The sequence below is a fragment of the Podarcis filfolensis genome (assembly GCF_964270895.1).
Source record: "Podarcis filfolensis genome assembly, chromosome: 1".
Classification (NCBI taxonomy): domain Eukaryota; kingdom Metazoa; phylum Chordata; class Lepidosauria; order Squamata; family Lacertidae; genus Podarcis; species Podarcis filfolensis.
The window spans coordinates 99,885,523-99,898,779 of record NC_139604.1 but is presented as its reverse complement, the minus strand read 5'-3'; the positions used below and the strand labels follow the sequence as shown (position 1 = coordinate 99,898,779).

The following is a 13,257-nucleotide window of genomic DNA, read 5'->3' as shown; positions in this document are numbered from 1 at the left end:
AAGCTCGAGAACCTGGAAAGTATCTGAACTAATCTATTTTAAAAACAACAACAGCACTGAAATCCTAATTCGCAAAAAACTGAGAGAGATCGAGATTTCTACCAAGAACAGATCCGAAACATTCAAGCTGTTCCCACGAGGTTGGGAGAAGACGGGCCCTTCTCCCACACGTGTGCACGCCCCACAGGCCCGCCTGCTTCCTTCTTCGCTCCGACCAAAATCCCCCTTGGGTTCAAGGAGTCAGCTTAGGTTGGCTAGAATCATATGGTTCAACCTGAGATGGTTCTCAGATCTGGCATAACAGAATAATATAGAAAATGCTTTTTGGCGTTTAACTCGTGGCTTTCTGTAGCCTACATAATATATATAAAGATAAAGCAAAGAGCATAAAACTTTTAAATCCTCACACACCGCCATCTTTAAACGTCTGAATGGAAGCCAACTAAGGTCAGTTTGACTCATGCCCAAGTCATCGGAAGGATCCGCAGAAAGTTAAGCAAGTTAAGGAAGCGATCCCAACTCCCTCTGAAATAAAGTGGACTTTTTTTAAAAAAGTTAACTTTGCCCTGGTGGTGCTCATGGCTTGCAACTGAAAGAAACTCGTTTATTGAGACCTCTTTCCAAGGAAATATGTTCCAAACTGGCGTGGAATGCCAATTAAAAACCAGATTCGAGACAATCGAGAAACGCATCTAAGAGCTGTGGTAGAAATGTGCCTTATTTGAACACGTCCAGAAAACTAGCGCTCGCTCTCTCTCTCTCTCTCTCTCTCTCTCTCTCTCTCTCTCTATATATATATATATATATATATATATGGAGGCAATCTTTTCCCATAATATTTGCAAATAGGTTACTAGTGGTGATCGGTGCTTTGGAAAGCAGCTTAAACTAAAATTAGGGGATGTGAATTGATTTGCACCGTGCGATAAATTACAGTAACTTTTTTTTTTTTTTTAATTCTCATTATTGCTTTCCCTCCCCGCCTCTGGTTGGTTGCTCTTTGCTCCCCACCGGAAGGTGGTGGCGGCGGCGGCTGAGTTTGTGTAACCTGTTCTCACGTTGTTGTCATGGAAACGCCACACAAACCTCCCACAAAGCTTTAGATCGCCTTTGCTGTGGGAGGGCACAGAGGCCCAAACTGTCTTACAGGGTGATCCGCGGTGAAGCCGAAGTGGTTGGGGATAAACAAAAACAGCATCAACAAGCGGCGGCGGCGGTGGCGACAGTAGCAGGGGACGGGGCTTGCTTAGATGCCGGTGCTTCTCAGTGTAAGAGTCTCTGTCCGCTGCGGTCGACGTGCCCGATGGTGGTTTGCCAAGAAGTGCCGCGCCTGAGCTCAGCGACACCGACACTGTACCTTTAAGGCACATCTGAAGCACGTCCTCGCCCCCGGAGAATCCTGGGAACTGTAGCTCGCCTCTCACAGACTTACAGTTCCCGACAACCTTCAAGAAACTACAGTGCCCAGAATTCTTTGAGGGGGAAAGGTGCTTCGAATGTGCTTTAAAAGTATAGCGTGTAGGCAAGAAGGTGAGAGGTGAAGCTCTTGGCTTCAGTACATTCGGATGGGGGAAGAGATTTCCATGGGCTTTAATGTTCTTTCCTTCCACACCATAAGCTATGGAGCCTGGGGCCGGGGCAGATGGCCTGAATTAGATTCCCCTTTGCAGTAATGACAAGGGAGGAAAGAATTTTTAAATTTACCACTAGAAGAGTAACACCGAGAGATCCGAATCAGTGTCTATCTATCTATCTATCCAGCCATCCACCCACCCATGCACTCACACACACAGAAGGTGAAGCTTATGTATCTATATGGCAGTCAAATTTTCTAGGCACCTGAAATTCGAACATGTGTGCCAGAGGAGGGAACACTGAGCTCTTGGTTTCTTGCGCTTGGCAAGAGCGCCCTCGCCCTGCAGTTTAAAGAACAGCAGAGGCATAAATCCTATTGCATAAACACACTTAATAAACCTTAACGTTGCCCATATGCCCACATTCCACGCGTTCCTCAAACCAGAGCAACCTCCAGTTCATCTCCCTAAACTTAGGGACTATTTCTGTCAATCAGCTGTAAGCAAGCATTGCACGACAGAGGCGGAAGGTGAAACAGTGCCGTATCCATGGAGAAAAATTAAGTAACCAAAACAGCATTTCAGACTCCCTTTCTTTCTTTCTTTCTTAGTCGCTTCAAAATCTAAATTGACCCATTTATCCCATAGGCAGGTTTCTTAAAAACTGTCACCGGTAGATCCATTCTCTCTCCTGACTACTAATTTCATTGTATATAAATTGCCTTTGGAGGGAGGGAGAATGAACTTCACCCTCTTTCCATTTCCTGCAAGGGGAGATAAACCTCTCAGTACTTCATTACCGTTGGCTCTGATTGCGTTCAGCAGGTGTTTTTATCTTCCCTGCGTTTGGGTAACTCAAATTGGTGTATTAACAATTAATTATTTTCTTGAGATTACAAATTACAGGAACAGGGGAATTAGGGGGGAAAGATAATTTACAGTGTGGCGCACGCTGCATTGTTCTTCTGTTCCCCCTTCCCAGCGGGTCAACTTTAACCATTAAGAAGATTTAAAAAGAAAAGAAAAACGCTCCCCCCCCAAAAAAAGCCAGCACTGAACATAACAGTCCAGCATAGACGCATCACATCACTATTTTTAAAAAGATAAAACCTGGGAGGGGATCAAAAGTTAAGTGGATTTCACGATCCACACCCAGTTAAGGCTGCAGTGTTGTACCAATTTATGTGGGAGTCAGCCTCACTGAACGAAATGTAGGCAAATACAGATATCTCGCCCACTGCAATTCTTTAACATGGAAGCTTGAAATCTCCATCATGTCTAGCGGGACTTACGCCCAGGAAAGTGTGAGTAAGATTTCAGACTTAGGCCCATTCCTAAATGGATCCTGTTCTCAAATAAGCATGCGTAGGAAAACTGCGTCTCAAGCGTCCCTTCGTTCCTTCCAGTACGAGAGACACAGAAGTCTCATATCTGTCCCTAGGAGTTAAATACACAAGACGTGGAGTGGCAGCCTTTACCGGACGTTCACTCCATCGACTTATGAGGGTCTCCTTCAAAGAAAATATGGGCCGCGCGATCCAGCTAAAATTAAGCTTAATGCTCAGTGATTTCGCTTGGGAAAGAATTGAAAGCACGCGAACGAGTCTCCCGAACCGACAGCCAAACGATTTCGGGATGCTTCACTTTGGCTGGATTGGGCTCGTGTGGAAGACTGAAAAGTTTCGAGCACAAATAAGTCCTGAAACTGCATGGAAGCACTTAAAGAGGAGCACGCCGAAATCTGACACCAGAGCCGTTTCAAAAGTTTATCTTGTAGTACTCCAGTTAATTTCTCATCTCCCTTTCTTATTTTTTTTTTCAACCCTTTAATAAATCGCTTTTCCTTTCTGTTGCTGGCGACACTTTTTCTTTATCTTAAATATGAAATAGGGAGCCACTGGACAATTCTGAGCCCGCTTCCTAAGGAGAGCGACTGATGTAGTTCAATTTATTTATGAGTTAATCTGCATAGGACTGCACTGATAGTAAAGCGTTTTGCATAATGAAAGCGGTCCAGACAAGGAAGCCGTCTTGAGAAAACCTCATTAAAATAATAATAATAAAATTATCTGCATAGATAGATACACACAGATATATATATACAGAGAGCGAGAAAGAGAGAGAGAGACCACAGGCGCTTTCAAACCAAATGTAGGAACTTAATATCTCATTGTTTTCAATGGGAGGCGGAAGCATTCATGCTGGAGCGATCAATGGGCCTTAAAGGGTTCTTAAGTTTGGCTGGGTCCTATCCGTATATATTTAGGAAACCCACAATTATTTAGGCACATGTGACACCTGAACACGGTATCGCATTAAAATTAGAGCAAAAAGGTGGGGGGGAGAGAGATAGAAATTGCAAAAAACTCCTTTTAAAAAAACCCTTCTCTTTCTAAATCGTGAATCTGTGTTTAGACAAATGAATGAAAGAAAGAGAAACTGGCAATTAAAACAAGCAGCAACCCCAAAAGAAATATAAACAGCGCTCTGTGAAGTTTAGGAGAGAGCAAAGGTGCACTCACCAGTTCGAAAAGGGCCGAAGGAAGAAGGCGGCGGCGGCGACCAAGCAGGTCGGATTCCTTGGGCTCCTTCTTCCTTTCCGCCGCAGGTAATTCTTCCCACCCGCTTCAAAAGGCAAACAAAGGCTCTCTCAGCGGCGCAATCGTCTTGGCTTTTCGTCACCTTGGCTCTTTGTCGCTCGAGTCTCCCCCTTTGAAAAGCAGGCAAAGTCTTCCTTCTCCTCGCCAGTTGTCAAAGGTCTACAGTGTTTCAATGGAAGAAAGCAGGATACATTTTACCCAGGTCATGACTCTTAAAATAACAAATAAATAAAACTGAAGAAGAACGAATAGAGAAGGGGGGCGGTTGCTATTGTGGGGGATTGTGCGGTGTAGAAAAGACGATCCAATTCTTGGCCCGTCCAAATTTACAGATCGAAATGGAGGTAGATAGGGAGAGAGAATTCATAATATTTGATTTATTTATTTTTCCCGGGTGAAGGCCGAAGAATGGATATAGACAGAAGCTTTCCCATCTCTCTTCTCCTGAACCCCTCACCCCCCTTAGGGAGAAGGCGGAATGGGGGCTGGCTGGCTTGAACTTCACCTACCCTGCTGCTGCTTGCTGCTGCTACTGCTGCCAGGATGGCTCGCTGAGATCCTTCGTCCAGCTGTTTTCCTTCCCAGAAGGTCCCGTCCTTCTGCCGTGGAGTCGAGAGGGCAGGTTCTCCGCTGAGAGGTAGGAAATCGCAGCAACTCCGCCCTCTGGGCACGATCACCCAAAGCCAGCCAAAAGAGCCACAGCCAGCCAACCCTAAAAAAACACCCTCTAATGATCTTCACCTTCACCTCTGGCTAACCCAAGAGCTCCGCCACTTTTTTTGACGCTGGGATCCCACCGCAGAGGCCTCCTGCACTAGACCCTCTTCCCCACCCCTATAACCACCACCACCTGAACCGAACGGGCCTCTGGCTGGAGAACATCTCGCTGGATCTTCCATGGCTTCCGCACCAAGTCGCCTTCACCATACGAGGACATCACAGCCTCCAATCTAGAGGAGCTGAGCTTAAGGCATGGGAACCTGCCCCAGGAGCCACTGCAGAAACATACAGCGGGGGGAATGCCTTCATTCACATGCAAATAGATCCACGAATATGAGAAGTTCATCATTTTAGAAAAAATGAAGGGAACGAAAGGGGAATCCTAGTTATATTCCCGTCCTGGCGCAAACGACAGGGCTGGTGTGACATAGCGTGGAATTTCCTGTCCTAAACTTCTTCCCTACTCAGATAGCTCCAGTGTAAACGCCAGGTGAGTTCTGTTTGACAAAGGAGTGGATTAAAGTTACCGAAGCTCAGTATTAACAAACAAAAACAAAACAAAAAAAAAAAGAGGGAGGAGGAAAGGGGGCATCTGAAGGTCAATTTCGGCAATTACAATCCCATAAAGGTTGAACAAGAGCACAGATTCTCAGACTAAAACAAAATGGGAGGGTTCCTCGAAAATCTATATCAATCTCTCATGGACAGCTTTGAGCTCCACCGTGTTTGATGCAGACGGTGCGATGCGATCAGCCCCAGGAAAAGCGTGCTTGCCTGAGTCCCAAGGCCTCGGAGCGCCGCTCTCCGGCACCCTTCTTTCTCTAGGGCCAAATCAGATCTCTTTCTGACAGGCCAAGCCTAATGTTTTATTATGATTATTTTGATAGTGAGAAGAGAGCCTCTCTGTTTTCGGTGCCAACTTATCCGCAAGTAAAAATGTCCTTAAAAGAACTTTCTAGGGAGAATTTTAGGTATGAACGGCGTTTGACTATTATTATTATTATTATTATTATTATTATTATTATTATTATTTATATGCCGCCCATCTGACTGGGTTACCCCAGCCACTCTGGGCGGCTTCCAATAAATTAAGTATGTCCGTGGAATGCATTGTTACTGAGTTCTTTTACGATCCAATATTTCCTTTATAGGCCGGCGTATTTGTTACCACCCCTAGTTCCCTTTCAGAGTTTAAACAGTCCCAAAATTTAAACCAAAGAACCACCGACGAATAAATGTTTTTTTTAATTAAAAAAAACCCCAAACATACAGCTGGGGTGAAAAAAAAGTGTATTTTCTACCAACATGCCTTGAAGGATATAGAAACGCTAAATTTAAAAGTTGCCTAGAGCGCCAGGATATTATCACTGGGTGATATCCAACGTTAGCTATACTCAATGTAACTTAAGTCGGTTGATTTCAGTGGGTCTACTCTAAGTATGACTTTGTTGGATATCTATTATTATTATTATTACTACTATTATTATTCGGACATGATGATGGAGTGATAGTAATCAATCCGTCAGGATTTCACAAGTGAAAACTTTAAGGAAGTAATGTCCAGACCTTGAAGTGGTGACCATCAAGCATTCAGTTCCTTGGCAAACCAGGAGAAGTGCATGAGAAAGCAAAATGGTGTGGCCCATCTGCTGAGAGACAGAAGTAAATGAAATGAAAAGTTGACGGCCAGAGTATTGATGGCTTTGGGATACACACTAACATATGTACAGGAGGACCTCAATGGTCATTGTAGCGATTGATCCAGGAAAAAAAAAACAGAACAAAAAGAAGCGCCGCCTTTCCAGGTAAAAGTAAATAAATGCACGCCTGGATGATATAACTCCAGGAGAGCTATTTCTCTGCCTTGCTCTCTTTCCGATTTATATACAGCACGCACACATACACACACCCCAGGTCTCGCGATGGCACCCGAAGCGGTCTACAACCCCGTAATCAAAACAAAAGGCAATCTCGGGAGTTGGCAGATCAGAGGAGACGCCTCTTCTCTTCTGCCGTGACCCTCCCTTCCTCCACCTGGAGTAAAAAATTAAAAAAAAGTGAGGAGGAATCACCTGAGCGCTTCAAGGTGCAGCCAGCCCGTGACAGAAACTCGGAGTTGCAAACGCCAAGTGCCTGTTTACACCTTCGAGGGGGAACTTACGCAGACACACACTTGCACACAGACACACACAACCTCTTTATCTTCAGGAATGACCATGCATCAAGTTTAGCTAGTTAAGGCTTATTGAGGGGGTGTGGGGAACCCCTATACCTTCTATTAGGCTTGCAAATCTGGAACCTACCATATGCCATCACCAAGCCCCCTGCTGTCCCGACTTCTACACACTTCCAATGCAGGATCGGGTCAGAGTTTGGATTCCTCCCCCGCCCGTCTTTTTTGTTTTTTGTTTTTGTTTTGCCAGTGCCACTGCAAATAGCAGGTTTAATTCCTGCTGCTGGATTCCCCACAATATGCAACCCATGGCAAGTGTTAAATAATACATCGGCCCCTTTGTCAGCAGCACCACTAGACGCCTCTCCTCGTTTGCTCGGCTTTGGCAAAGGATACAGACTCCATGTTGGAATCGGCACAGATTATTATTATTATTATTATTATTATTATTATTATTATTATTATTACTACTACCGGAAGTCTACAGAATAACCTGTTCCTGCAACTCCCCCCCAAACCCCCCCCTCTTTTTTTGTTAACCTCAGGATATTTGTTTTTTTAATTGTCGCCCAACATTTCTGTGATTTCCGGCTTTGCAAACGATTCCCCATAACCCGAGGCTGGAGTCAGGCACGTCAAGAGAGCGTCCTTTGCGATTTCCACCCCAGCCAAGTCACTTTCTTTACAGAGTTAGGAGAACTTGGGGGTGGCTAGGTTTCCCCAGGTTCCCCTACACTCACATACACCCCTAATTCTACTCCTTAATCACTCCATCCCTCTTTCCTTCGTGAAGAACATCAACTCTTCAGCAACCCCCTACCTCCCCCTTGTTTCCCAGCAATGTCAACATTTTCTCCTATCCGTCGCCTAAAGTATCCCCTGGTTCCTCTCTCTCTCCTTTTTCCTTCTGGGGGGAGGAGAACTCCTTTTTGAGAAACAGAGAGAGAGAGAGAGAGATCCTCTTTAAAGCGTTTGGCGATAGCATCTCCAGCAAAGAGATTATTTTTCATCCCCCCATTGTGAGCAGGGAGCCGGCTTATTGCATTACTGCCGAACCCCTTGCCGACTACACAATTGTAACAAATGAACAACTTGTCCTCTAAGGACTCGCTGCGGGATCCAATTAGCCGAGAAACTCTCTGCACCGGGTTTTCTGAAGCGATTGGCAAGAATCGCTGCCCTCCTTCTCCCGAAATTCTTCCCCAAACCGGATGCCTTAAAAAAAAACCACACAAAAAAACCCCAGACCTCGCTGCCACGCCACCCCTTCAGCCCAAAGCGAAAAGCAAACCGAACGGCCAGGCAGTAAGAAAACTTAAGCTCCTTACGTCAAACAGACACTTGGGCTTCAGTAGAACTCTATCTCTATCTATCCTTCTATCATATATATATATATATATATATATATATATATATATATATATGTATGTATATATTCCAGTGCAGTGCACTTCGTCAAAGGGCAAATTCTGCACATCACCTCAGAACCCATGACATCATTGCTGTATTCCTTCCCTACCCTTCATTTCCTCCAGCGATTCCTTCCATCAAAACTTGGGCGCACGCGAGTGCAGTTCATTTTTAAATGGAAGGGGGGGACGACAAATATACTTTTTTCCATATCTATATCTATATATCTATATATCTATATATCTATATATCTATATATCTATATATCTATATATCTATCTATATATATATATATATATATCTCAGGTATATCTATATATATATCTCTCAGGTAAGCAGCCCCCCGCTTTTGAAAACACAATAAAATGAAGCAGCGAGAGCTGTTTGTGGAGCTACGCACACGCAGAACACCCGTAACTTAGGCACACATTCGCAGGCACATAGAAAAGATAGGGGGGAGGGAAGGCCGTCTTCCTACCCGCCACCCCACTCCTGAAACTCACAGCCCCATCCAAAACACGTTTACTCGGAAGTAGGCCTGGCCGTTGCACTTACTTTCGGGCAAATGCGTTTAGGAATGAGGCTCTTAAAAGTCAAGGGCTTCCAAGGCAATGTGCTTTGGAACGGCTTGTCGGACTCTTTGAAATAGAAATGCAAACGGCCAGGAGTGGAATGCCAGCTTGCACGCATTCAAATGACCGTGTAAAGGTTGTTGTTAAATAATAACCCAGCATTGCTGCACCACTAGCCCTTCCAAGAATAAGTCAAACGCAAAAGAGCACAATACAAACTATCGAAAACCCTCCCTCATAGAACAGTAATCAAGTATGTTTTCAAGGCAACATGTGCCAAATTTTCCATTTTCGAAAAAACACCACTCTCACACACCTACGAGTATTTTATTCTTATTGGGTCAAATTCTGAAAGGGGAAGTTCTTCAGTTCTCTTAAACATTAAACTCCAGATTTGCTCTCGGATATTATGGCAGATGGAGCAATTGAGAGGTGGGGCCTAACATTATGGGTCAGCTTCAGTTTCCTATTGTTTTAAAAGTCCTTTGGATGCTAAAACTTCTTTATTTAAAAAAGACAAAAAAACTATCGAGTATATATGAATTTAGCCTATTTTTTATTTCTGTGTGTTCATAGTAAACATTTTTTTTGTAAGTGACAAACACGGGCATATGACCACAGTATCACAATCAAGATTTTTTTTTTAAGACGACATTAACAATCACTCAAATTTATGCGGCATTTGCGCAACACAGGTTACATATTTGCAAGGTTTACCTATAAGTACAATAGGTATTAACATTTCACTACATTTAAAAAAAAATAAAGGTGACCTGTTAGTGACCACATACATCAAAATATACACAACACAAACTGAAGGCAATTCATGAATTTTTGTCCCCTCGGATTCATTTGAACGGGCAGTGCTGCAAAACTGAAATGATATCCTTCTTGTTCTGATTTGCTGTATTTTATTTTATTTTTAAAAAAACATTTCGTACACTGAGTGCATTTTCTAAAAACCCAATCTTTGGTCTAAAAGTAAACAAAAGGAAAACAAAAAAGGGAGGGGGGAGAAAATTGGCTCTTTTTTTAAAAGGGGAGGGAGTAGAGAACAAAAGAATCCAGGGCCAAAATGCAATTATTGAGTTTCTCTGCCTAATTGTTCTGCTTCCACCACGCAAATGACACTTTGCATCGTGGCGTTCATCAATTTATTATCATCATGATTAAATTTTAATTTTACTCTCATGGTCTGCACCCACCATCACATCCATGATAACTTATAATACTGCAAACATGGAAAATCTGGTGGGTCGGCGTGAGGAGGGAAAAAACAACAACCCCAACACACCGGTGTCAAAGCGGAGTCCAAACGGCCAAAAAAGCAGTCACTAGTTTAGATATACCTTCTACTATCTTATTATTAATATTATTTATTTATTTAAACCCTTCCCAAAACTGCATGGTCTACAATGTATCCTCCTGATTTTATTATCATTATTATTATTTTTGCACATTTGCTGACTCGCCTCGCTTGGTTGGAATAAGAAACGACCCTAAAGACTTGAACAAACGTACAGAAAATGGGGGTTAGAGGGTATGGGGGAAGAAACTTAATAAAAAATACCTGGACTTTTTTTTTTCCTGGGTGAGTATTTTTTTTTCTCCTTTCTGTTTTGCTCATTTTTTAAGTCTCTCGCTCGCTCGCTCGTTCTCTCGCTCTCGCTCTCGCTCTCTCGCTCCATTAGCATTTACAAGGTAAAGGTGTGTAAAATGTTCACTTACAGTCTCTTGACTTCCCCTTGGAGGTTAATGTATTAACGGGTTGGAGGAAGAACCCTGATTTTGATGTGTGAAATAATCAGAAAGTCCACCCGACAGTCCCGTGGTAAAACTGGGCAAGGACGGTCTGAGGGACTCGCAGGGGAGAGTGGAGGGCGCCTGCGGCGAAGTGGACGACGAGGCGGCCCGCCCCGTCATCGAGGTGCTGCTCTGCGAAGTCATGGACGGGTGCGGGACGTGGGGGAAAAAGTAACTGGTCTGTCCCGCCGCCAGAAGGTTGACGGAGCAGGGGTTGAGGGAATAGGTGCCGGAGCAGGGCACCGACAAGCCGCAGGGCACCGAGGCGGCCAGCGCAGCGGCCGTGAGGTGGTGGGTGGCGTAGGGGATCTCGCCGTTGACGAGTCTATCCACGCTCAGGCCGTTGGACGTGGAAAAGGAGTGGTTGTTTCCCAAGGAGTTCTGAGTCAAGACGGAGCTGTAGGGCATGGGGTGGCTGGGGTAAGCCGACGTGGTCCCGTTGTAGCTCAAAGTGCTGCTGGCCCGCGGGTGGTGGAGGGACAGGAATGGCGACATGGGCCAGTACAAGGAGCCCGCCCTGTCCATGAAGGTCAGGCCGGTGGAGGTGAGGCGGGCGCCCCGCTTGAAGGCCAGCTTGGCCCGCGAGGTGGTGGAGCGCCGCCGGAGCTTGCCCGTGGTGCCTCCGATGAAGACGTCGTCGCTGGAAGGGTCTAACATCCAGTAGTTGCCTTTGCCAGGGTCGTCGTAGTGCCGGGGCACCTTGACGAAGCACTTATTGAGGGAGAGGTTGTGGCGGATGGAGTTCTGCCAGCCCTGTTTGTTCTCCCGGTAGTAAGGGAAGTTCTTCATGATGAACTCGTAGATGCCGTTGAGGGTCAGGCGCTTCTCGGGGCTCTGCCGGATGGCCATCATGATGAGCGCGTTATAGCTGAACGGCGGCTTCTCGTACTTGCCGTTCTTCTTCTCGCCTTCCTTGCCCCCGCCGTCGCTGCCGCCGTCCTTGGCCCCTTCCGACGGGCCCTTTTTCTCCTCGGACGCCGCTCCTTTCTCCTTGTTGTCGTCCAGCTCGCCTGCCGAGCCGGGCTCCCCTTTGCCGCCCAAGAGGTCCCCCTTGGACACCTCCATGGGGCCAGAGGTGGCGGCGGCGCCAGAGGCGGCGGCGGCGGCTGCCACGCCGACCCCCACCCCGGGGGGCTGCAGCAGGAGCTGGTTCTTCTCTTCCTCGTCGTCGTCCTCATCCGGGGTCGCCCTCTGGGGCGGCTGCTGCTGCTGCTGCTGGCCGTGATGGTGGTGGTGGTGATGGTGATGGTGGTGGTGGTGCGGGTGGTGGTTGTTGTGGTGGTGGTGGCTGTGGTTGTTGTCGCTCTGGACGGCTTCGGGGACCAGGCTGTTGATGCTGAAGGACGACTTGGGCAGCATTTTCACTTCTTTCCTATCGCCCATGTCCAACATCACACTCTAGGCGGAGGGGGAAAGTTGCTCAGCCGGCAGGAAGAGGTGGTGGTGGCCGCAGGCGCTGGTGATGATGATGGGGGGCGCTGCTCGGTCCGTCCAGGAAGGCTGGAGGCTGCTGAGGAGCAGCGATGGGCAGCAGCAGCAGGAGGAGCGAGGCAGCGGGAGCAGCAGTAGCAGCAGCAGCAGCCAGGCACTTGCACCACCAGCTCCCGAGCTTGGCAAGGCATGTAGCAAGGACGCAGGAGCAGCCGGGGAAAAGGAAGGAAAAAAAGAGATGAGGGACCCAGCAGCCAGGCAAGGAAAGCCAAGGCAACGGGCGGGTGGGGGAGGAAAGGGGGGCGCGGAAAGGTTTCCCCCCCTCGAGGAAAAAGAAAGGGTAAAAGGGGGGCTTTCCAAAGGGGAGGAAAAGATGGTCGCCCCCCTTGAAAAAAGCGGAACCCCGAGTCCCCTCTGTCCAAAACTACTTCATGGTGCCTGGAGCCCCCCTAGTCCACCCGAGCAAGGGAGGGCGGGGGGGAAACCGGCAGCCGGGGCTGTGGATCAGAGCAGCCGAGACAGCTTTAGCTACAATTAATTTCAGAGCTACAGACACACACTAGGGCTGTAAAAAATTTTTTGGTTTAACCTTTCCCACCGGCCGCCCAATCAGAGCGCGCGGCGTACAGGAACGTCTCCCCTGCGGCCGGCCAATCGGTGGCGCGCTTTCTCCTCCTCTTCCCCTCGCGCTTTCTCTCCTTCGCCGCCTCCCTTTCACCCTTTCGCAGCCCTGACGGCAGCGCAGGGATACCAAAGGGGGCAGGCGCATCACCGCGGCAGGTTACCTTTTCCCCTTCTCTGAATCCCCCTCCCCCTCCTTTTCCTTGGCAACACCCCACCCCCAAATCCACACACACCAGTTTCCTATATATATATATATATATATATATATGTGTGTGTGTGTGTGTGTGTCTGTCTATAGGTGTCTATGTATGGCTGGGTGTGATAGATATCTATTCTCACACGCTTTCTTT

General features: G+C 46.8%; 1 protein-coding gene across 5 annotated transcripts in view; it reads right to left on the bottom strand.

Annotated features, from left to right (window-relative positions):
* The window catches only part of FOXG1 (forkhead box G1), a 53,309-nt gene extending 40,252 nt beyond the window's left edge, over nt 1-13,057 (bottom strand). For 2 of the 5 annotated variants that reach the window (XR_014550637.1, XR_014550638.1), the window contains exons 1-2: nt 10,778-13,057; nt 4,097-4,333 (exon numbers count right to left, since the gene is read on the bottom strand). Coding sequence is in view for 2 of the 5 variants with exons in the window: in XM_083624102.1 (XP_083480228.1) it covers nt 10,802-12,244 (1,443 nt within the window). In the remaining 3 variants the exon portion in view is untranslated. Of the gene's footprint in view, nt 1-4,096; nt 4,334-4,683; nt 5,019-10,777 lie in introns of those variants that run through there. The other 3 variants (XM_083624102.1, XM_083624103.1, XR_014550639.1) reach the window with 2 other exon arrangements.
* Nucleotides 13,058-13,257: the final 200 nt, after the last annotated feature.